Source organism: Phalangium opilio, unplaced genomic scaffold (genome assembly GCF_054372755.1).
Source record: "Phalangium opilio isolate 3A_F unplaced genomic scaffold, DU_Popi_V2 ptg000048l_1, whole genome shotgun sequence".
Lineage (NCBI taxonomy): Eukaryota > Metazoa > Arthropoda > Arachnida > Opiliones > Phalangiidae > Phalangium > Phalangium opilio.
Window position 1 is genome coordinate 835930 of NW_028324170.1, and position 24530 is coordinate 860459.

The following is a 24530-nucleotide window of genomic DNA, read 5'->3' on the forward strand; positions in this document are numbered from 1 at the left end:
CAATTAGGGTTGCCACATTCTCAAACATTCCACCGTTCTTGATAATTTTCTGACTATTTTCAATTTACTTTTAAAAACGTATTCACTAAAGTTTTGACTGACGTATGCCCAAGTATTTGGTACTGTTGGGTAGATGACAATTAGATCTATCACACTTTCAAGGCGTTTCCCCTGTTCACACCCTGTATGTTTTAAATTCCCAAAGTTATCGCTTTCGAAAGTAAGTCTACATTCTGACCACTATGAAAATAGTCAATTCGTAATTCATTATTTAAACCCTATTTACTGGAGTCCAGGTTGATTTACGGCTTAAATTTTTATATCATTACATAGATATCAATTAGGCCTATCACACCATCAATTATTTTCCAGATACGTATTTGAGTTCCACCGATTATTGAACTAGAGTCCAAATGGTAGACCATTAAGTAGGAAAACAACGAAACGTGTAAGAAGTCATTTACCCCTCGGAAGGTACTACGCGCAGGCGCATTAGCCATCAACCTCCGTTCGGTTCCGTAGTTGTAAGGTTTGCTGTAACGGTAAAACCTTGCAGGCTAAACCAAAACCGAACCTACTCTCATCACGAGATATATTATTTAAGCTAGTTAATTTTAAACCCATAGGCTTAAACAGGCCGTAACCTTTAACCCGAATTAATTAAGTTAATCAAGTACTCGGTAATCAGCGATCAATTACTGGAAATACCTTTAAAATTTATTTGGTAAGAGACAATTTTTGTACCTAGAACGTGAAAGAGATGTCTTAAGTTTAGAAAATTTCGAAATGGTTCTCGTCTGGAAGAGGCTGAGTCTCTCGGAGAGATGAGAGAAAATTTTTAGAATTTTCATCCTGATCTTCCCAAGCATAGCGTAGATTTTTTTGACAAATCCCTGGCCGTGCCTCTCCGAGTCTTTCTCTCCTACGCGAACTAAAATGGAGCCTAAAATCGTTCCGAGTTAACCGATACGAGACACAAGGCAGCTAGTTTCAGTGAAAATAGCAAACGCGGGGGTGGGAAAAACCGTAATGGATTCGAATTAACTCCGTTCTGACCAAGGAAGATATTTCTCTAGACACGAATCCATTCTTGTACTCTTGTACCCTACGAGAAGGTAGGTACTTAACCCTTTGAGTCTTTAAATATCCAAAGTCGAGGTGTTTAAGCCCGTCCTGATTAAGGAAGGTACGTTTATGGGTTTATTGTACTTTCTCGTAGGGAGGTACTTAGCCTTTTGATGTGTTGAAATTTTGATTGTACTGGTTCTTGTACTACCTACTGGAAGGTACTTAACCCTTTGACGTGTTTAGATATCCAAAGCGGAGGTGTTTAAGTCCGTCCTGATTAAGGAAGGTATACGTTTATGGGTTTATCTATTATTGTACCTTCTCGTAGGGAGGTACTTAACTTTTTGATGTGTCGAAATTTCGATTTTACCCGTTTTTGTACTACCTACTGGAAGGTACTTAACCCTTTGACGTGTTTAAATATCCAAAACGGTCGGTTGAAAACCATAAGTACTCGCGTTTTAGTTTGTCCTGATTAAGTAAGATACGTTTTAAGGCGATTAAGTATACTTATCTTGTCTCGTACCTTGCCGAATGTATGTACTTAACCCTTTGATGTGTTTAAGTATCGAAAGAGAATGGTATGTAAGTCTGTCCCGGTTAAAGCTATAGATTTGGTTAAAGGTTCTTTAGGGACGTATCCATTAGGTAGGTACTTAACCATTGGATGTGTTTAAATATCCAAAAATGGGGACATAAGAACTTAAATTGAACACTGTTCTGACCAAGGAAGATTTGCTTAATAAGTATACATTATTGTACCTTCTCGTTGTTACGTACTTAGCCCTTCGAGGTAAATTATGAATATTATATTAGACTAAACAAGTTAATAGATAACCGCGTAATTGACCTCAATGTCTGTCTTTTGACCATAACAAAGAATATTTATAAATCATATACCTAACAATCTTGGAAGGGTAAAATATAATAGCGACTCTTATGGAAATAGTTGTACTTCTAAGTGTGAATCATATAGTATACCTAACTACGAAGTTGCACGCGATCTTTGTTCAACCTACTAATATTAATTGAGGAAATAGTACCAGAATAGATATATCGTTAAATAAACACAGAAGTTATACGCGTTACCCATTATATCATGAACAACGTTGTTCTCGTGCATAAAATTTACCATCAAGTCTCGTGGGATTTTAATTCAGTTTTCGCGACTCACTGCGACAATATTTTCAAAATTTAATAGAAAATCAGTTAGGGGCCTAGTACTAGTCACTTTTCAAGTCACCCTTATTAAATTGCATCTGTATTGTCTTAGATAATAACGAAATATAGTCCATGAGCGCCTTGGAAGCTAGATTAAATGTGGTTTTCTTTAAAACAATAAGAACTTAAATATGACAACAAACACTCAATGAAGTACTTTGAGGTGTGTTCAAATTAGAGTAACCATGACTGCAGCTAACCGAACTTGCTATTTTTTGTCAATTAAAACTAGCTGGAGGGTAAGGGCAGAGATAAGCTTTAAACGTTTAATCATGATTACAAAAACTCCTTATCAAAAAAGATTAATAACCCTTAATTTATGTAATAATTTAGAAGCAACCGCTCGCGAAGTGACGTTCTTCGGGTTATTACTTTACTTATGGTATAAGAAACCATTAGGCTTGAAGTAAAAAGTTTCTAAGCGAGTCGGATCCATTTATTGATTGCTTTTATTCGCAGACACTCCGACTTTAGCGCATTTAGGCCGCCACGAATATGTGCTCTTCAAATTGCTAGTCATGCGAATATCAATAAATAGATATATAGCGTACCAGTAATATCAGGCACCTCTACCCAATTCACCTGTAGTTTATCATGACATGGACTTTATGTTTCTAATGAGGACTGGAAAATTAAGAAGTATTTGAGACCCGAGCTTATACAGTGAGCCAGGAATACAGAAGTATATAAGATATGTTCCATAAGTTCGTCACTGGTTACAAACTGGAGCTTGTCATGAAGTGATTTAGGTTATAGATTCGAGGTAAAGCGACGCCTGGTGAGGCACTGTCAAAGGCTTAGTACAGGTTAAATAAGAATATGAACTGTAAGTGTAAAACCGAGTGTAGTCAATTGTCGTTCTCGAACTAGCTCGAGCTGTAAGTCTAGAGCATTACGAAGTATAGTTAGTGTCATACTTATGGAACATATCTTATAGACTTATGCTATAATTTGTGCCACCTCTGTTAGTAATAATGGCTAGTACCTTCTAACTTATACGAGGACATTATAATAAACTTATGTCTAAAGCAGCCGCCAAGAATAGACTTGAAAATGAATAGTAAGTAAAAATTCAGTCAAAACGAATGAAGCCTGAATAGTTGCGGTAATATCGATTCCGCTCGCGTTGAATAGAATTTATCTGAACACTATTGAGTTCATCTACTTGTTAAGGTATTGAGGGAAAGGACAAAAAAAAAAGATCCTTTTGTCCAATCAGATAAGCGATACGGGAATGCTTTGCCGTCCTTACCTTCACTCAGGAATACATACAAATAATAGGAATGATAGTGTATCCATTTTTTTCTCAACTTATCTAGGCGGATTTTGCGGGAAGAGCTAGACTTATCATTATGTATGACGAATTTGGTCTCACGAATAATTTATACCGCTGCGCAGTTAGAAAGACGTCAGAATTATGAGGCATGACGGTTAGTAATCAAGCTTGACCCACAAAACCTAGCAGAAATTAACACGGGACATATTCCTATTCAACAATTATTCCTATTTGATGTATGTATTCCAGCTTCAACCGAATTCGCCTCGGGTTATCTCCGAGATGGACTTTCGATTTTTCACTTTGAGATTTATATTGCCTCCAGTCAGAGACATTTCTAAAGTTCTTTTATTGCTTTTTTACATTTGACGGAAGGCTCTAACGGTCTATTTAAATTCGGTTTAGGCTTAATAATATCCCTTGACTTTCGAAATTTCATTCTATCGCTAGTAGGTAAAGATTCACTGTGTCGTTTCATTGTTTTTCCTGGATATTGAGTAGGTTCAGAGGCAAATATAAGTAACGGAAAGTGCCCGGTATTATGTTTAAAACATACACCGAAGTCTTAATCTCTATATTATTGGTCTACCTATATCAGCGCTCTACTTTAATGTTACGTTATCTTTTTTAGTTCATCTCCAGTTCAGTATTTGAGGCACTCGCGGGGCGTTAGATTATTCTTGGATCTTGATGATCAGTGATTTCGTAGTGAAAAATCTGTTAGGGGTTTAATTCGGTTTGCCTCCCCTAATCACTTTCTCACTCTCTGTTATTTACATAAGTCATTGATAATCATTTCTAACCAGGCATTAGTAGTACATACTGAATGATGAAGTAAGCTTGAAATTTAATTGTTTTGTTTCAGAATTACTACGATAAACGGAGCACAATGTGAGTGATCAACTAAAGTAGTGAATGAAAACAATACAACGAACATTGGAACCTCAGCACTTAAAAATAGACGTGGAAAGATGTATTTAATTTAATCTTAACTGAAGTACTAAACTAAAAGTACGCTGGTGTACTTTTCTCATCTGGATTTGTGTGGGACGCGCGTCTCGGAGTTGTCGTTTAGAAGTGGTGTTAGATTTGTGACGTGTCGGGGCGGGTCGGGCTCGGTATGACGCCCGGTCTGCAGCGACCGTCCAGGGATCTCGATATGACGGAAGAACCGAGCCGACCGCCCCCTCAACACCACCATCACCAGGAACTGCCCCGTGAAATGGTCTTTGCCAAAATGGAGAGACTGGTTCGTGAAATGCAGCACCCGGAAACCGGAGTTCCAGTCAGAAGTCAGAAACTCTTTCTATCTTCCATACCTTACGCCTTCACTGGTAAGACACCATCCTGGTTCGCCTTCGTAACCCAACAACTAACGATAGTACCGGCCCCTTTTTAGGCTACGATATAGTTGAATGGATCATGGATAGATTGGGAATCGACGACTATCGTAAGTATCGTGTAATTGCCATGGGTTTTCAACGCAACAATTATTATGCCATTCAATGAGATGTTGTCAGACTTATGGTTATTACATTACTTATGTCTTGAGCCACGTTATTCGTATGTTTCAGCCGAGGCAGTTCATTTAGCCAATCTCCTGTGTCAACATGGTTATTTTTTTCCCGTCAACGACGCCAAATCTTTAGCTCTGAAAGACGACCACGCCCTATATCGGTTTCAGGTCAGTCGCCATAAGTATGTACTTGTTATCGAGGGAAGCTATACAATAATTCAAACTATCCATTATAGACTCCGTATTTTTGGCCTTCTCATCATCAACCGGATAATACAGATTATGGTAAGTGACCAGTTATGCCTATTATTTGCCTGGTAGCGTTTAATTTCGAATTAAGTTAATTACAATGAAATATTGTCGTGTTCAGCCATTTTCTTATCCAAGAGAACCATGAGAAGTAAGCAAAAACACGCTCTCGAAGAACACGAACAGGTAAGTTTATTTGGACATGGTCTCAATTTGTGACTTTGACCATGGGTGTACTTTCGTAAAATTAGGAAGCCCTATTACGTCTTAAGAAGTTACTTTGCCATAAATGGGATTTCATCAACATGCAAGCCGAAGAACAGGCCAAGTAAGTCCAAGTACTTGACAAGGTACAGTACTTAACCTAATTCATAATGGATCCATTTACAGTTTAGCCAAGGACCGAAAGAAAACGGACAAGATTGTCCTGGACAGTCAAGAGAAAGCTTATTGGAGAGTCCATAGGCCGCCGGTAATTTTCCCGAGGACTACTTGAAATAGAATATGGGCCTAATCACGATTGTTTTGTAGCCCGGTTTTACGAGTTGCCTGGAGAGAAGTCCTATTTTGAATCGAAAAATGCGACGGAAAAGGAATAAAAGCGATATAGCCACGGAGGTGGAAATATTGAAGCGGTGCCTCAATAGAACCAGTTGTAAATCCTCTCAAGGAATCAACAGGTGAAATAAATTGAGAATGAAATGGCCAGACAACCGATTAAATAATTTATTAATTTTAAAAATCTTCAGTCTAATTCAACATTTCGAAGCTTACGCCAATTACGATCCATTCATATCTGGTTGCCAACCATCAAATCCATGGATATCAGAAGACGCCACTCTCTGGACCCTGAACGCCAAACTGTAAGACGTATACTTCATCTCTCTAAAGGCGTATTTTACTCTTGATTTCATTACAGAGTTGATATACCAACGGAAAAACGCGTCAGACGTTGGGCCATTAGTCTAAAGGAATTGCTGTCAGACCCAACAGGTGTAAGAGAGTTCGAATTGTATTTACAGAAAGAGTACAGCGGTGAGAACCTCAGGTTCTGGCAAGCGGTTCAAAAATATAAAAGAGGTTCGCAACGGGACGTCACCGAAGCCGCCGCCAAAATAAACGAGTAAGTACTTGTTTCTTAATTACTACTTATGACGAAGAGAGTAAACATTGTCTCTTTTAGGGAGCATTTATCGCCGGGAGCGTTTTACGAAGTAAACTTGGACAGCAAGACGGTTGAGGAAACGTTAGATGAAGCTTCGACGAAACCAACTAGAACGACGTTTGACGCGGCGCAGCGTCACGTCTACGCTCTCATGGAGAAAGACACATACCCGAGGTTCCTGCGATCGGAACATTACCAGAACTTACTTGTTCAAGCTAGTCAACACCCTCATAAGAAGAAGTAAGTCAAACCCAATATTAGGTCAATTTAAACATTGAAATTCCGCGACTGACATATTTTCGCAGGTTTTTTCACTTTGGGACCAAGAAAAAAATGCCACCTTCACCCTCTCAGGGTAAAAGATGCACCGGTACGGGGTCGCCTAACGGAGCCGTGACCGGTAGTGGAGTACCGAACGTAGCTCGAGCCGGGAGCGTGTTAGGATCGGGTGGTACTGGACATAGTTTGGGTTTGGCCAATATCAATTTGAGTAATTTGTTCAGCGGGTCAACCGCGGCTATTTCGGCGGCAGCCAACGCCGAAAGGGACAGGAGACTCAGTAGCGGTCAACAGTTATCCGGAAGTAATGTTGACTTGACTAAAACTCCGAAGGCATCCGAAGTTTTCGATGAGTGGCCATTTTGCGGACGGCATTCTCACAGTACCAGCGACCTGCATAGTTTGCAAGATAACGCTGGAACTTCCCCTTCCGCTTTGAGCGGAAGCAGAAGCAACGCTTGTGGATCAAATAGCGCCTTTAATAAGTTGGCCGCCTCTAGTAGGTCAGTATAACCCCATTTCACTTGTTGGTTCTATAAAAATGAATGAAGTTTACTGGCAGTAACGTCGTCACTGTTGTCGTCTCCATAAATACATACAGTGGTACATTCCTTATTTTATAGAATCAACTCTTTTTTAGTTTGAATTTTGATCCAAGTGACTAATTAAAAATTGGTAATTAGTGCGCTTTATACAGTGGTTAAAACTAGCACCCTCAACTCCGACTATAAACCTTTATAATGTCCTCGAGTTAACCTAACCTTCTACGCTAATAGTTAAACTCCCTTAACCACCTAGAACATATCGAGGTACTTGCTTACCATTTTAGATTGTCTTCGCCATCGACTTCGAGGGAATGCGTAGGTCCAGGCGCCGAGAATCTTGGAGGACATCGTGGCAGCACTTTACAAGTACCGCGTTGGAGCCACCGGAGTAGTGACGGTGATGCCAGTACCATCTCTTCACCGGAGGACAGCGGAACTGACCAAGATAACCAGGAGATATCTCAAGACCCGGAGAAAGGTGTTTTTAAAGCTCCTCCACCCGATATCGTTACGTCATCGATGGTAACCGCCGATCTTGATGATCCAGATAAAGAAGAAGAACCGGAAGTGGAGATCGAAGACACGGGGATTGTCATGAAAGTTCCGTCGAATAGTGATCCGACTGATTGTAGTCCATCAACCAATCAATGTCGGGAGAATGTTTAAACGAATCAAAGTAAGTGATCTTTACGTTTCTTCAAGGTCACGATGACACTCGTTAGATAACAGTTTTTTCCCCTAACTTTAAAATACGTCATCCCGACCTTAAAGAAATGGTCAAGATCATCCGAGGAAAAGTTTTAAAACAACTTGAAAATTTTAACCGAGGTTTTAACGAACAAGAAATTTTATAGATAATTTAATTTCAAAGTTTAATTAAGTTCCTAAATCTTCGTTATTAAATCTCGAAATCTATGGGAGCAAAGGCCTTTTTTATATATATAATCGTAGGCTTTTTCGGCTATCTTATTTTTTATTTAAGCTTAAACATACCGAAGGCCAATTTCGTGCCAGCTAGTGATTACGATCAAAACGGTCCGTATTAATTTTGCGAAAAGATTTAGAAGTTTTTAAATAATTTTCTTCCATAAACGAAATATTTTGGAATGTTTTACAGTGAGATATTATTGTAAATAATTAATTTTTAATTATAGATAGTTATTATAATACGCTAATTTGGTGCTTAAATAATAGCAAAAGGTTATAATCTTTCGTAAGTCTACAACTACCTCCAACAAAACGGTAAAATCCCACAGCACTCGTTGGCTGTACTCTGGTAGGAGACTTACGAAGATCATAGACTTATGCTAATAATAATAAATAACATGTAAGGAAATATATTCAAATCTGTGTGCTTTTCAAAATGGCGCTAGAATTAATTATCAACAAAAGCTAATTAAAGTAGATTATTTAACGTAGTAAAACGTCAGAGGCAACTTTGATAAGGGAGCATTGGTAAAGGTAAATCATTTTTTCTTACACTCTCTTTAATAACGCTATTAACTCTGAATATACTGGCTAATTCAAAGCATAAGCTGATAACTTTATAAGTAAGGATGACCTAAGCATGGACTAACAATATTCTTCGTCCATGACCTAAGTGTCCTACGCAAGTTTGGAATCATAAAAATCACAAAAAAAGACCCTTTTTTGTGTTTCCGTAATTGCAATTAAAATAATATGGACACTTATTTAAAAAATATGTGTTCTTCGCTAAGGCTAAATTATTAAACGCGAAGTTGCCTCCGAGGTTTTAAAGTGTTTGTAAATATTAAGAAAATGTAAAACGAAACCAAAGTGTTAGGTAATAGACATTGATAGAAACGAGGTGCCTACTGACTGACCATTGGCCGAAGCCATATACTTATTGTAATGACGTCATTCGTAAGTTATAAACGTTTACCGATCCTGTTCGCGGACAGTTTGTATGATGTCCAGTAATACCTGTTTTCTCTAATCCACGGACTAGCGCAGTGAGCTTAGGGGAGTACATTAATATCATTTACTTCCCCCTCCCGCGCGCCTACGGTGAGTGTCCTTGATTTACCAGGAAAAATTATAGACCTTAATTCTTGCCCTCCCAGTAACAAAGTTTACTTTGATATACTTCAGTCCTAATCTCCCCGTGCTTGTGCCGTGGTTTTTAGTGCCCAGTTTTCCCATGAAGGGAAGATCAATGATCAGATTTGGGAAAGTTAACAAACTGAACGCGAACGTAACAAAATATCATTGTTCAGTCCGGCCTCCATGTATAGAAATTGCCATAGACGCTATATATAACGTTGCTGTGGCTATATTAACGTAAAAAATTCCAAAACAAATATTGTATAACTAAGTAATACAGAATATAAAGAAACGTTTGTTGAAAAAAATCATTCGTATTGTTTTTCCAAATTCTTCATTCGTTCTCAGGTCTTATCTTATTATATGGGTTCTTGGTGCAACCTTGAGAGTGCTGACTCCACCCACCTGACCCCGCAGAGCCTTCGTACAGATGGTGGAGGAAATAGCATATACATGGTTTACAGGAATGGAGGATTCCTACTATAAACACAAGGAGACCAAGCGACTTAAAGCGTAAAATCGTCTGCCTCTATCTCAACGGTCTCCTTGTGCAAAAGGTATGAATCCTCCTTGCGTTTCTCCCTCAGTTTTCTAAATCTGTTTGGTTCTAGAAATTTATATTTATCGGTAAATATATTTTCTTATTGTTATCGCAAATTTGTGCTCAGCTGATTAAGAAATCAGTGCAAAAACAAACATCTTTGAAATGGTTATTTAGGACCACTAGTGCCGCAAGGCTCAAGCATCCCGGCAAATTTTTAAACTGGACATATATCCTACGCCGCCGCCTTATGTCCTAGCCTGATCGACTGTCATGGGATTGGGAGGGTTGATGGTGGGACCACGGGAAATGGAGTGGGAATTTATCTAGGATCGTCTGGAGGAAGAAAGCGGGAGCTAAAGATGTACAAAACCGGAGTTATTTAAATGTTAATAATTATGAAGCTAATTAAATCAAATTTTATCCAATTATCAATTCCGAATCAATTAATTAAAGCCTCGCCGAGATGAATCCGCGAAAACATTTTTGTAATGGCCAAGGCTTAAGTGTAAATTGTGTTTTCAAATGTTTCATGACTCTCGTGACTAGACTAGTGAGCGAGTGAGGAATTTTTTAATCATGAAATGTCAACATGATAGATAGAATTTTATCGCCAATCTTTAAACTTATCACAAGCTAGTCGTAAACACGGTTTTCAAAATGCTGCTACAGCCTACACATTTGAACTGCGCTAATAACTAAGAGGTTACAGGTAGCAATGAAAGGAAACCAAAGGTCAGCTGGTACATTATGCACAGCAGAAACCTCTTGAAAATATTAATTAATTTTAAAGTAGGTTAGATTAAATTTTAAATTAGGCTTAACATTAAGAAGCAATAGTCGCGGAAATTAGCTAGTTAAAATGAGTAAGACAGACGTAACAGAAATGTTGATGGTAGACTCTAATCCATACGTGCTCATTGAAACTGATTCTATGGAAAATGTCTTTCTACCGATTAGAAATACGGCTCGTGTTAAGGTAAGTTAAACTGATCTTTGAAAAACTCAACGTCATTTAGTATTGATTTTTATTCCGCTTTACAGTACACTTGTTTTGATGTGTCACAACGGTTTGTGGTTTTTGGCTCAACAAGTGGTGGTATCTACGTTTTTATTAGAGATACCTTACAGTACCTCAAATCGGTCACCAATAAGGTAAGTAATTATTTGTTTTCGCAAAAAATATGTCAAAACAAACAAAACCCACTCTGAAAAGGTTTAGCAAGTGTCCAGAGATTTGTATTGTCCCTTGTTGGTGTTGACCCCACTCCCCACATACAGTCAGGGGTGCCAGATTGAAAATCTTGAACCCGCCAAAATAAAATTGGAAACAAGCCCAAAAAAACTTAACTAAGATCGAGGCTATCCAGCCCAAAAACAAGCCATCAATTAGGCCTAATCATGAAAATTTAGAATTTCAACACATATTACATACCAAACCCATTTATAAAGCCCAAAAAGGAAAATGAAAGAAATTTATTTAATCATTAAATGACTAGTTATAAGTTGCTGAAAAGGTTTGACTGTACCAGTTGGAAGTTTCTTAGAAATTCTAATAATATTTTAGAGAATAAGCCCAATTGGGTGATTTCCAGCCCAATATGGCATCCCTGCATACATTCCGGTGGGGGAGGGGGGATAGCGCACTTCCTCTGTTCCAAAACCAGTTTATTCCGGTGGGGGAGGGGGAATAGCGCACTTCCTCTGTTCCAAAACCAGTTTATTGCTAGGACCAGTTTTTAAACTCAAGAAACGGGGGACTGGGGGGTTAGGAGTCCACGGATCAGTGGGGGAGAGGGAATAGTGCACTTCCTTTGTTCCAAAACCAGTTTATTGCTAGGACCAGTTTTTAAACTCAAGAAACGGGGGACTGGGGGGTTAGGAGTCCACGGATCAGTGGGGGAGAGGGAATAGTGCACTTCCTTTGTTCCAAAACCAGTTTATTGCTAGGACCAGTTTTTAAACTCAAGAAACGGGGGACTGGGGGGTTAGGAGTCCACGGATCAGTGGGGGAGAGGGAATAGCGCACTTCCTTTGTTCCAAAACCAGTTTATTGCTAGGACCAGTTTTTAAACTCAAGAAACGGGGGACTGGGGGGTTAGGAGTCCACGGATCAGTTTATTAATTAAACTGACTTGGTACATGGAAAATCGTTTTTGGCCAAATTTTACAAATTAATAATATATAGTAGTTAGACTTTATTGTTTTTGATGAAAATTCAAAAAGGCACACCTTGAATAGTTACTTGTTAGTTTGAAAGTATTCCGAAACGTAATTTCGCAGTAGTTTTTATAATTCCAGGTGCGGGAGCACCCATGTTATTCCTATGGGAAAATTAGCGACAAAAATTTGATTTTTCTTTTTAACATTACGGGAGCGTGTGGGTTCTTATCCGGCCCTCTAGAATTGCAAATCTATATGAAAACTAAGAGGGGACCAGTTTATTATTTAGGACAATAGGGGGTCACTGGTCCCAAGGACTATTTTAAAAAAGTATCCTTATTAACCAGATAGTATGATTAGAACTAAATGCGTCACAGTTATGACGTTTCAAAGCTGGAGGTTTTAAGTAAGGGTTCAATGTTTATAGGATGGTCCCGTTAGCCAAGTGGCGATTGCACCTGACGATTCTATTTTGGCTTTTTCAACAAGGTATAGCCTTTTGAGTTATCCCAGTTGAAGGGAGTATCAACACAAAAAGTTCTATTCATATTCCTCGATACTCCCTTAAGTGTTTTTTTATAACGTGGGTCAGTTTTTAACAATATTGTAAAAAATCAGTCGTGGGCATGTTGTGGTACTTGAGCACAATGCGGAAAAAGAAGGTGTCCAACCGCACCGCTTGCAATTTACGTACGACCACAAAGGGGCACTCGTTACTAGTCTACATTGGAGCAATACAACAGCGCGACTTTACGCTGGAGACGACACTGGCCGCGTTTCTATGATTAACGTCTCGTTATCTAGGGTTAGATCGAATTAGATTAAAACGTATCAGTAGCTTTCTAAATTCCATAATTCTATAGACAAGGAGTTATTTTCAAGTTCCAAGCGCAACGCTAATGAAAGTAGACTCACGCGTAGTTCAGTTGGATTACTCGAAAGATTTCCTTCTCGTTTCTTCGTTAACACGTTCTTATATTTACAATACTAATACGTAAGTCATTGACGACCTCGTAAAAAGACGGGACTATTTGATGTTCAAAAAAGTTGCCCATTATACAGGGAACAGTGGGTCCAAATTGGAAAAAAACTTCGGGATGGCGAATTCGGGGCTTGCTTATATCCCGGTCCGCGCTATCAAGACCCTTGCACTATTTATACAGCCAGGCCTGGTGCCAGGCTTTGGGAGGTAACTGACCCAGCAGCGATAGTTACGATGGTATTTCGAAGGATTAAAACGCAAAATTTTGTTTAGGCTGATTTACGCGGGAACGTATTATCGACGCACCAGTTTAAGCAAGCCCTTTGTATTTCGGCAACTAAGCTCGTAACGTACAAAGATGGCCTTAAGTCTGAAACGCGGCCAACTGACGAAAGTTCTTCGCGATCTGTCATGGGCTTTACCAAACTCTACGCTTTATGGCCCAGGTTCGCAAAATAAATTCGTATTTCGATCAGTGGTTTCGTATTCTATTGTAATTGAGATGCTTTTCTTAATTAGCCACGCATTGTCTCCCTTCATTTTAACGTGGAGTTCCAATGGTTTTTGTATTTTAAATCCTAAAAAAGCCGAAGTGCTTTTAAGATGCGATGAGTTTTCTGGTACGACTTAGGTCAAATTTTAAAGCTTGGTTTCTGAACCAAGGGGTTTTCTTGTGTTGTGTTTTTTTAACGCTAATTATCTCAATACAGATATAAAATGTGTTAAATGCTACAAAAGCTATCTGTACATAAACTACCAATTAGATAAATTCGCCCGTATCGCGGTTCTACCTCCCGATAAAGCTGTTGGTAAACTTTTCCGTCGCGAACTTTACTCTCAATGCGCCAGTTTTATGGTGGACAATGGTCATTTCTTCACTACTACTACTTCAATCTCCAAAAAGTCCTCACTTACTCCGGCCAATTACGTCACTTTGCTCCATAAATTGAAAGAGACTGGACAAACGCGACTTCTTAAAGCTTTATCGCCATTAATCGACGCCATCCAGGCACTTGAAGACAAAAAGAAACGCAACAAGGATTCCCTAGACACTCCCGCCAAAAACCCGAGACGACCTCGATCCGCGTTGGCCCATCACAGCGACCCTAACCGTTCCAGACGCGCGTCACCTCAACCCACGCGATGTCGTTCGGCCTCGCCTATGTTACGTCAAAGACACCCTTCAGGGTCACCGACGGTTGAAAACCCGCTCTTCGTCAAGAAGACGTCGGCTTTAGTCAAAAGCCACGAAGAAATATCTTCCGTTAAGCCAAAGCACAAATATAAAACTCATCGCAAAACGAAAAGCGAGTCAAATGTCCCACCTAGGCCTTCAACGTCTAATGGTTCCACTTCGAGCTTAAACATGTCGGCGGCGGTACCAGTTGAGAAACCTCACGATATACCATTTAAACCGTTACCTTTGGCGCTGAATGGTTTATTGTCGCCGGTTGACGAGTGTCGAACCGAGTGCTCGCCAGTAACAAACGTACCGCTTCCCTTATCGACCACTGAAAATGGCGCGTCATCACCTTCCAGTTCCTTGACTTTAAGTCTTTATAATCCTTCCATCGCTTCAGACACTCCGCCTATTTTGAATGGTGAGTGTCTTGTTTAGGATGTCTTCTTCTTTAGCATAGCTTATTCATGAAACGCCCTTCAGTTGATCCTAGTTCCGAAGTCGATAGTAACATTATGTCCAGTAGTCAAGGAACGTTAAATGGTAGCTCTTCGAACGGAAGTCTTTTGAATCCATCTGAGGAACTAGCATCGTCAGAGATGAACTTTGACGTCCCATATCGCTTGCTCAGCTTATCGGTACACGGAGGTGGATTGGTTTTCCCGCCGGGCTTTGATTATTCTTTGTTGTCTAATCACGAAGCTGGGGAATTGCCTCCAATTGATCTGGGAAAACTCAAAGATAGGTAAGTGTCATCGTTGTTTCCTCGCCAAGCCTTGCCGCTGCGTCGATTCTATTCCAAGACTTAGCTGGACGTATTTCCTCCTTTATGTTATAGTATTTCGAGCACTTTTACGTCTGGTAAGAAAGTTCTCCTTCAAAACTGGAAGGATTTAGAAAATAGGTTTAAGCAAATGGGTATCAACGAAACGAGTGCTGTGGTACCAAAAGGTTTTGTCCATTCCAATTCGATGCCTTCCTCCGCTTGGGATCCCGCCGATGATGGTACCAATAAGGAAAATCAAGGCGATCCTAATGGTAAATGCCACATTTTTCTTCGAGCTCCAGGCAACGCCTTTCTGAACGTATCATCTCTGTATGATCAGGGACCTATTTAGACAATCGCTCCTGGTCTTCTAAGGCATTGCACGATAGTTCGATATGGGAAGACGCGCCACCCGTCGATATCGGGACTCTCTTATCCGCCACATTAGAAGCCAGAAGTCGTTTAAGAGACCCCGATATTTTACTTGATCCTATCGGACGAAGAGAGGTTTTACAATCATGGGTGAATGTTCTAAATGAAACGCAATTGGAAGTTTTGCATTTTGTGCACAATCAAACCTCGCCTCTACAAGGTACGATAGATATTTGTTTTCCATTCAGTGATGACACTCAGATGTATTTGAAACTTGCAGAACCGTGTGATAATGAGTTCGAGGACATCAATTTAGAAGTGAATGGTAACATTTGCCAAACATCATTAGGGAAAAAGAACCAACATCCTAATTACCACCCGGATTTTATTCCACCGAGCTCTAAAAAACTTCAACTTCGCGATTCTTCCGTCATTGTTTATTGTCCCTTTAGAGTTACGTCAGAAATCCACGCTCAAATGTCGGCGCTCGCTGTTAGCTGCTTTCGAACTAAGATTCTAGGCGATTCCCTTTCGGAATTAGGGCTATTTTTTCCTAGTTGCAATGGGATATTAGATCAAATGACGCAACAATCAACCGCACCCGATTTGCTAAATGGAGAGACGCGCAGCAATCTCTCCGATAAAAATGGTAACACAAGCGGGGGTGAAAGATTCAAGGACTCCTCCTCGACATTGGATTGTAATTTGGCGCTCTTTGTTAGCAATTACTTCCATCTTTTGTGCGGCAACAGCGAAAGGTAAGTTTTAGTTAAGGAATTGGGAAATGAGAATCAAAGGCTTAAAATTAAGCCTTTGCTACTTTTTGGCGGTTAAACTTAAGCCTTGGCTACCTTTTGGCGGTTAAACTTAAGCCTTGGCTACATTTTTGTTCTTTTCATTGAAATTTTAAGGCGCGAAAAACAAGTGGAAGAATTCGTGCATTTACAACACGAAAGTGGTTTTTGCGGAACTGGCGAAAGTTCTTCGTTAGTTTTGGAAACGAGGTTTAAAACTTGGTGCGCTTTTAACGATGGAATTCAAGTACTTAGACGACGCGATGAATTTGATAGAGCGTTGCAAAAAAATAATTTAATAGCTTGCGTTGAAAATTTATTGGAATCTTTTCGTATTACTAGAGTCACAATTTCGAGAATAATGCAGTAAGTAATGAGCCTAACCCCGCACTCGCTTCGATATTATAGGCGTTAACGTCGAGTTTCTCCGTAGATTATCTAGAATAGATTATAATAAAACTTTAGAAGTGTGTTGCTCGCTTTGTCATCAAATATCACCGATAGATCTGTTGTATATATCACTTTGTACGGGTCATCATCATCCCAGACTTTTTCTTAAGTGCGTAGATCTGATTCTTAAAGACACACCCGCTAAACATAAGTACGTTCATTTCATCTTGTCCTCTGTCCGATTGATGAAAATAATTTGAGAATCTTGACGCGCCATCTTTCCGTGTAGAAGTCAAATCATTACTAGCTTATTCTCTTCCTACGAAGTCCGCATGAATTGGATCCGTTTCGCCATTAATCAGCCACCGGAAACAGACGGGAATCTTGTCAATCTACGATGTTCCGTTTGCGGAAACCCCGTGTAAGTGGAGGCGAGGGGTTTTTGCCTAAAATTGGTCTATTATCTCTTATGACCTTGTGGTATTTGACCTTTCGCGTACAGACCCGGTTCTCACCTTTATCAGTGGCCAATGGGAAAAGAATTACTCCACGTTCTCGATACTTTTGGATCTGACGAGACCACTAGTCAACATTTGACGCAGTTTTGCCAAGAAAAAGGGTATTCATTTTTACGTCCTTTTAAGTTTTAAGCATGGTCGAACGGCAACATTGACGGTAAACCGGTTTGTAGTTTCTGGCCAGGATATCTTCTATTGCTGAAGAAACGTAAAGAAAACGCGAAACGACTCAAAACGATCCTGCTTTTGGATGACGCGCGTTTACTCTCAACGGAACACCCATTAGGCTGTTTTCCCGAGGACGAACGTCAATGGTCGTCGTTCTTGGTGAAACTGTCGGCGTGGCACGAAAAACGCAAAAGCGCCAAAGGTGACCCTCCTTGGAAATGCACGAGTTGCGGAGCCCCTATCGGACCAACCGCTTGCTTCTCGGAGCAACATAGCTTGACCTTAGACGTTGCCATACGTCGAATGCTAACCGTTTATCCCCCCGCTGACGTCATTAGGATGGTTCGCTCGTTGGACGTACCTAATGGAGCGCTTAGCGCCATGACGTACAGAGCTAGCATATTGACGCATCTTATTGACACTCAACAAAGGTAAGTCGCGACGCGTCACCTACGCGAGACCATAACTTAATCTTTGATGTAATTAACGTTTTGTTTAGTATTCTATCGCACTCTATTTTGGCCCGAGTCGAAAGTTATTTATGGCTACGAAGGTCCACTTGTATTCCACCTCAAATTTGGCAGGTTTTTGAAGAGGAATCGAGACAAAGAGGGGAAACGAGTCACTACAAAAAGGTATTATATATTTTACGCGTAAATCATTACTTAGACGCGATTACTAAGTAATCTTAATGATAGTCACCGCTAAACGAGTCAAAACCACAAGATTCACCTCCGAGTTTAAAACAACGATGCCTTCGGTACTTGGAAGAACCCGAAAATAATTGGGGTGTTACGACTAGAATCCAACGAACGTGTCCTCTCTGCGGAATACAATTATGTACCTATGTCTTTGGAGCTAATCGCGTTTCTAGTAAGGCTACGGGAGTCACTATTGGTAGTTGCGGTAAGTTAAGCCCCCCCGGCTGTTTGTTGTCTTTGGAGTGGCTTGGAATCGAAGAATTGGTAAGTAATTGCGGGTGTTGTTTTCTTTTAGGGCACGCGTTTCATAGTAGCTGCCTCGGGCATCAAGTCACACCCTGTCCATTATGTGTCGATCGAGCCAAGTTGAAAAAAGACAATTAAGAAAGTTTTTTATATATATATATATCTTATTACCCCCCCCTTTTTGAAATTTATCCATGATAATTAATATTTGCTATTAAGTTTTGTTTTTCGTTTAAATTATTATTATTATTAATTGTTTTAACTGAAATCCCTTCAAAAAAAATATAGATATAGCGCTCAGTTTTATTTGAAATCTCTTAATGCGTCTTACTTTTAATGATTTTTAGGCTTATTTATAGGCCAAATAACTTTTGTTATATTTATAAGGCCTAATTATCATCTAACAAACTTTATTGGTAGGTAAGGATTTGTTTATTGTTTTGAAATACTCCCGAATGTGAATTAGTACTCGTGCTATAGAGTGCTGTCAGTTGTGACGTCAGATCCAAGGTTAAACGTCACAAGTCTGCCTTTAGCAATGGGCGGCCATGACAGTTACCGTTTTTTCTTTATGGGAAAACAGCATGGGTGACGTCACACCGGTGCTTCTGACAGCACTCTATAGAATTATCTCAGTTGTGACGTCAGTGCCTAGGTAAAACGTCACGGCTTAGCTTTGGCAGTAGGCGGCCATGTTTGATACGGCTTTGGTTCTATCATGGGCAAATAGAGTGCTGTCAGTTGTGACGTCAGATCCAAGGTTAAACGTCACGAGTCTGCCTTTAGCAATGGGCGGCCATGAAAGTTACCGTTTTTCTTTATGGGAAAACAGCATGGGTGACGTCACACCGGCGCTTCTGACAGCACTCTATAGCATCGATGACGTCACACTACGGCTTCTGAGATAGCTCTATATTCTCCTAGATAACCTAAAAGCGGTACTGCCTCAATATAAAATACTACCGAGGGATTTAGGCTTAAGCATAACAACTTCGAAGTACTCTATAGTAGTAGAAATTTTGACCAAGGCCTAAAATAGTACTCGTCCACTCTTAAACAGAAACAAAATTTTTAAGCATGGGCGAATAGAGTGCTGTCAGAAGCGCCGGTGTGACGTCACCCATGCTGTTTTCCCATAAAGAAAAAACGGTAACTGTCATGGCCGCCCATTGCTAAAGGCAGACTCGTGAGTTTTTTTTTTTTTTTTTTGGGGAAAAGGCTTATTTATTTATTTAGTTCAGTACAGGTAAGCCATTAGAGCTTGGTTAGTACAACCGAGAGAGATTAACGATTTAGTTATACAGAGATTAACGATTTAGTTATACAGAGATTATTTAGTTATACAGAGATTATTTAGTTATACAGAGATTAACGATTTAGTTATACATTAGTAAAAAAAAGAAGAAAAAAAAAAACAAAAAGAGATAAGTAACAAAGTAAAAAAAAAAAAAATAAGTGACAAAGTAGAAAAAAGATAAGTAACAAAGTAAAAAACGGTATGACTACAGGTCAATTTGGGGTATTATTGAAGTGAGCCGATAACTTAGCGCGAAATTTTGATTTATCTGAGATGGTAATAATAGATTCAGGGAGTGCGTTCCAATCTGAGATGACAGTGTGGGTGAAATGATGTTGGCGGATAGACGTCAGGGCGCGTGGTTTTGCAAGTTTAAGGGAGTGTCCACGGGTAGAGGGATACGGTGCAGGGTGGAAAAAAGTTTCAACGTTAAGTGCCAATTTGTTATTAAAGAAGTCATGAAGTAAACATAGGTTGTTAATTTTATGGCGGATAATGACGGGATCAATTTTAAGTTTTTCTAATCGAGAAGGGGCTGGGAGTTTATCTAATTTTTGAGTTAGTTTAGTAAATTTGTTTTGGGCTTTCTGTAGGGCAGTAGTACCAAGGGAGGAAGATGGTGTCCAAATAGGGGAGGCATAGTCAAAAATAGGCAGGGCCAATGCATTATAGAGGGTTTTAATGAGGGCTGGGGAGCGGTTGTTAAAATTACGACGAATTAAGCCTGATAGGGGAGTGACGTTTAACCTTGGATCTGACGTCACAACTGACAGCACTCTATACTCGAGTAACACGAATAACTCGATCGAATATCGAGACGGTCTGCCTTTAGCAATGTGCGGCCATGACAGTCACCGTTTTTTCTTTATGGGAAAACAGCATGGGTGACGTCACACCCGCGCTTCTGTTCAAATAGTGAATTTTACTATTCAGGGCCTACTATTCGTTAAATAGTCGACTAACTATTCGTTAAATATTCGATTAACTATTCGAGAAAACAAAAATATTAACCCTAAAATTGTTTTAAAAAAGTAATGGCAGTTACACTTTTTAAAGTATAAGTTTCTAAGGGAAAATAGGCCTGAAGTGCTACTACTCTATAGCGTGTGAAAGTTTGTCTGTGGACCGTTTATTTTTCTTCTTTTTTCCCACGCTTTTTATTGGCCACTTAGACATTTTTGGCTTCTAGAGTTTTTCTCCTATTGGTTAAAAATTCAAAAGGCCAGAAAGATAGACTAAGTTTTAGAATTGGTTCCAGGACCAGTGAGTCGCGTACGTTGAGCCACCGCAAATTGCAACAGTTGCATATTTCCAGCTTGAAGAACTACTGTAAGTATTTTAGTAGTTAGAAATACTTTGTTGTCTCGGTACTAATTCTAATTGCATCTAAATTCTAAATATAATTTAAATTGATTTTAATCCCCTTCTATTTCTGACTAAATTTAAGAATAGCCCCTGCTCTTCCAAACTTAATAAATCATATACCAAATGAAAGCTTAGGCCTTCCTCTCTTCATTGCACACCATTATAGTGAGCGCAAACAATAATTAACATTAAAAAACTAATTATATATATAGCAGTGTCAAAGGCTTTGCCGATTCTTTGATCACTGAAACTTCGAATGTTTGCAGCTATATTTATATTAATTTTATTGTAACGGACGTGCGTGTATCATCACAACGAGTCCCGGCAAAGCCTTTGGCACTGCTATATATATAATTAGTTTTTTAATGTTAATTATTGTTTGGGCTCACTATAATGGTGTGCAATGAAGAGAGGAAGGCCTAAGCTTTCATTTGGTATATGATTTATTAAGTTTGGAAGAGCAGGGGCTATTCTTAAATTTATTTCTGACTATTCGATAAGGGCAATTTTAAGTTAAGCCAGAAGGGGATAATAGAAGAAGGATGACACTCTGTATCCTCTTAATGCTTTAGTTATGTAACGTCATTCTTCCCAAGCTCACCCTTTTAGTTTGCTTTCCCGCTCATCAAACTACAAATGGGCATCGCGCCTTAAGGCGAATTCTATAATTGTTTGGCACTAAATCCCCAGCAATCATCCCACAAACTTCGTCTTGACGTGGGACAAAATGCACAAGCGCGTCTTGCCAAATATTTAAAGGCTAATAGAGTAATGACGAGGGAACTATTTATCGTGTATGTGATTCGGTTTAGTAACCTTGCTCTAAATGATCCGATGTTGGGAAGAGTGACGTTACACTTATCCCGCTTTCTGGTACACTTCTCTCGAAGAGAAGTATTATATACTTCTGGTTAAGCCTAATTATTCGATATTCGGTTCCCAAACAACTATACGTCTCGACAGTCAAAAACTGGTATTCGGCAATGCTTAAAAATTTTATTGTCAAGTCACGAAATACATTTAACAAAACATTTCAGGCGTTTTCCAAATCGGTAAGCCAATGATTGGCTCCCGTCATTTTATCTCTAAGTTTCAAATGAGCCTCGATAATTTTACTATATGCAGCGCGATTTAGTAGCTGATAGGCTAAAGGTAATAGTTGCATGATGTAAGGATGAAAATTAGGATCTCCGTACGAGAATAAATCCAATCCAAGTTCTAATCCCATTCCAAAGTCGCATTCGTCATTGGCAAACTGAACGAGGTTTACCAGTTTATCTATAGGTGCCATTAGATCAACTGGATCCTTTTTAGAATTAGGGTTAGACATTTTGTTGGTGATTTTGGTGAAAAGTGATCGGAGGTTTGCGTCCGTTTCGGGTAATTCGCGATATCCGACGTCGTTTTCAACTTTAACGCGGATTCCAGCACCGTGGAAACATTTGGAGTTGATTAATTTTTGACGCGATTTCATTGATTGCGTGACGCGGTCTAGGTTGTAAGTAAGATCGCGATCGCTCATAAACCGTTTCATGCGGGTTTTGAGTTTTTCTAAAGATTCGCGTTTCTTATCCTTTTTCGGAAGTTGTTGCAAACGGTGGGCGATTTCCGAGCTGAAAGTAGTTGCAAAAAAAATATATATATAATTTCTTCTTTCTCAAATAATAGAGTTATATCGGTTACGGGGAGGGTGACATTAAACTCCGCCCATTCGCCATTTTGGCGGCAGAATTTAACACGAGCTCTATAGCCACCAGAAGGTGACTCCATCTGTTGGCTTGTTAATTTCATTGGCTGAAAAACCAATGACGTCTCACCCCCCCTTCAGCAAATATAACTCTATAGAGTAATATTAGCCAATGAAATTAACAAGCCAACAGATGGAGTCACCTTCTGGTGGCTATAGAGCTCATGTTAAATTCTGCCGCCAAAATGGCGAATGGGCGGAGTTTAATGTCACCCTCCCCAACCGATATAACTCTATTCACGAATCACGTGACATTAAAGCAAAGGGCGGGGGGGGGGGGGAAACCCGGGCACGTGGTTCCTTTACTTAAGGCCTAAACTATAGTTAAAACTAGGCAAGCAAGCCCTTAAACACGGAAGCCAAGGCTTAACCAATATGTTTGATACCTTAAAGCACCAAACAGATTATCCCCCAGGGGTTGAAACTTGCAGGAAGCTGGCGTATACTTCATCCCTGGTGTATTGAAGGCGACAAAGGCTGATTTTAGGGTGGGATCATCGCGATAGTAGCCTAAATGAAACCCGGCTAGCTTCTCATCTTTGATTGGGTCCTCCTCCTTTGAAATGATGCAAGTCTGGAACTCGGGAGGATCATAATAGTAACGGGATTTGCATAACATCTTGTCTCTTTCCGCTTGGTCGCTGGTTAAGAAGGATTCGGGCTCATTTAGGACCTCAAATGGTCCAACTAATTCGAAACCTAAGGAGTCTTTCAGGGCACCTAGATGGAAAAAAATTTGTTGGGGTTTTAGCTACAAAACATAAAGGGAAACTCGGTATTACTCCTCACTTAAAGGATTTTTAGGGTTAACTGTTGTACAAAATTTCCAGAAATGGTAGAAATCAGTTGGCATTCCCTCAACAGCAAATATATTTTTAATCGCGTCTTCTAAATCACTGGGTTTTAAATCAGGAGTGACCTTATTTTCATCAGGATCATTTTCATGTCTTATTTTTTGTTTTTTAGCATCTTGTAGTTTATCAGATTTAAGCTCTTCTTCAGATTTTCGCTTGTTTTTCTTAACTTTCTCTTCATTTTCTGAATCTGATTCAGAAATGGCATCAATATTTGTTTTTCTGGGTGACTTTCTGTTAGATTGATGTTGTTTTTTAGGAGATTTTGTAGGTGGTTTAGCGTGTTTAAACTTTTTGAGATGTTGCTTGTTAGTTTGATAGCATTTGTCACCGTATTTGCACTCCTTACGATCGTCTTCTGCATTATTTTCTTCAGTATCAGTAGAAATTTGCTGGTTTTTAACAGGCAATTGGTCTTTTTCGGTTTTAGAGACATCTTTGTTATTGTTTCTAGACTCCTTACCATCATCTTCTGCTATATTTTCATCAGAATCAGAAGATATTGCGCTTTTTTTGACTGGCGAATTGCGTTTAGTTGGATATATTTTGTCTATCTCGGTTTTAGTGGCATCTTTCTTATCTTGTTTAGACTCCTTAGTCTTACTATTGTCTTCTGCGCTATTTTCATCAGAACCGCTGGAAATGGGCTTGTTTTTAACAGGTGATTTGGGGTTAGTTAGTTTTTTCTTGTTTTTATCAGTTTCAGACGCGGCTCTCTTACAGTTTTTAGACTCAAAACATACTTTTAAAGTGGTACTTTCCTCGTTTATGTCATTCTTAGTAACAGGTTCGACATCAACAACTTTAAAATAACGATTTAAAGTGTTTTTCTGGATTGCAGATGCAGTTGGTTCTTTAGTTTTTGAACTTTTAGTATTTCCCTTGCTAGGGGTTTTTGATTTTTTACCCATTTTAATCTTTGAGTAACTTCAATTTGATTGAATAACCAATTTCAGTTTGAGAATGAAAACCCCCGCGCTTTTTTAAGCCTAAAAACGTGGAAACTCGCCTACAAGAACTAGGGTTAATCTATTCGACTGGGTCACTCACGTGCTCCAGTATT

At 39.4% G+C, this 24530-nt stretch overlaps 3 protein-coding genes across 9 annotated transcripts; 2 read left to right on the forward strand and 1 right to left on the reverse strand.

The window, feature by feature from the left end:
* Positions 1-528: 528 nt before the first annotated feature.
* On the forward strand, positions 529-9694 carry LOC149673504 (regulator of G protein signaling 9-like). 6 transcript variants are annotated; one of them, XM_089839072.1, is made up of 15 exons: positions 3625-4018; positions 4431-4899; positions 4965-5015; positions 5140-5249; positions 5318-5366; positions 5452-5516; positions 5582-5658; positions 5721-5802; positions 5862-6010; positions 6080-6193; positions 6250-6453; positions 6514-6735; positions 6801-7277; positions 7604-7797; positions 7867-9694. In XM_089839072.1, exons 2-15 carry the CDS (start codon positions 4686-4688, stop codon positions 7983-7985), a joined length of 2127 nt encoding a protein of 708 aa, XP_089695198.1. In that variant the 5' UTR covers positions 3625-4018; positions 4431-4685; the 3' UTR covers positions 7986-9694. The 6 variants fall into 6 exon arrangements, with proteins under 6 accessions (XP_089695194.1, XP_089695196.1, XP_089695198.1 ...); XM_089839068.1 differs by lacking the exon at positions 3625-4018 and adding an exon at positions 529-724 and having other exon boundaries at positions 7604-9694; XM_089839070.1 differs by lacking the exon at positions 3625-4018 and adding an exon at positions 827-1115 and having other exon boundaries at positions 7604-9694.
* Positions 9695-10193: 499 nt separating this feature from the next.
* On the forward strand, positions 10194-18521 carry p (WD40 repeat domain-containing protein pink). The gene is made up of 21 exons (XM_089839062.1): positions 10194-10903; positions 10969-11079; positions 12515-12576; positions 12706-12892; positions 12951-13081; positions 13150-13276; positions 13343-13515; positions 13589-13689; positions 13780-14670; positions 14733-14994; positions 15088-15287; positions 15356-15607; positions 15668-16145; positions 16299-16547; positions 16615-16782; positions 16861-16992; positions 17074-17190; positions 17263-17688; positions 17757-17892; positions 17956-18163; positions 18254-18521. Exons 1-21 carry the CDS (start codon positions 10787-10789, stop codon positions 18340-18342), a joined length of 4617 nt encoding a protein of 1538 aa, XP_089695188.1. The 5' UTR covers positions 10194-10786; the 3' UTR covers positions 18343-18521.
* A 3321-nt stretch (positions 18522-21842) lies between these two features.
* On the reverse strand, positions 21843-24518 carry LOC149673506 (histone PARylation factor 1-like). Of its 2 annotated transcripts, XM_089839075.1 has the most exons (4): positions 24211-24518; positions 23403-24114; positions 23000-23333; positions 21843-22479 (listed from the first exon to the last, which is right to left on the reverse strand). In XM_089839075.1, exons 1-4 carry the CDS (start codon positions 24376-24378, stop codon positions 21900-21902), a joined length of 1794 nt encoding a protein of 597 aa, XP_089695201.1. In that variant the 5' UTR covers positions 24379-24518; the 3' UTR covers positions 21843-21899. The 2 variants fall into 2 exon arrangements, with proteins under 2 accessions (XP_089695201.1, XP_089695200.1); XM_089839074.1 differs by having other exon boundaries at positions 23403-24518.
* Positions 24519-24530: the final 12 nt, after the last annotated feature.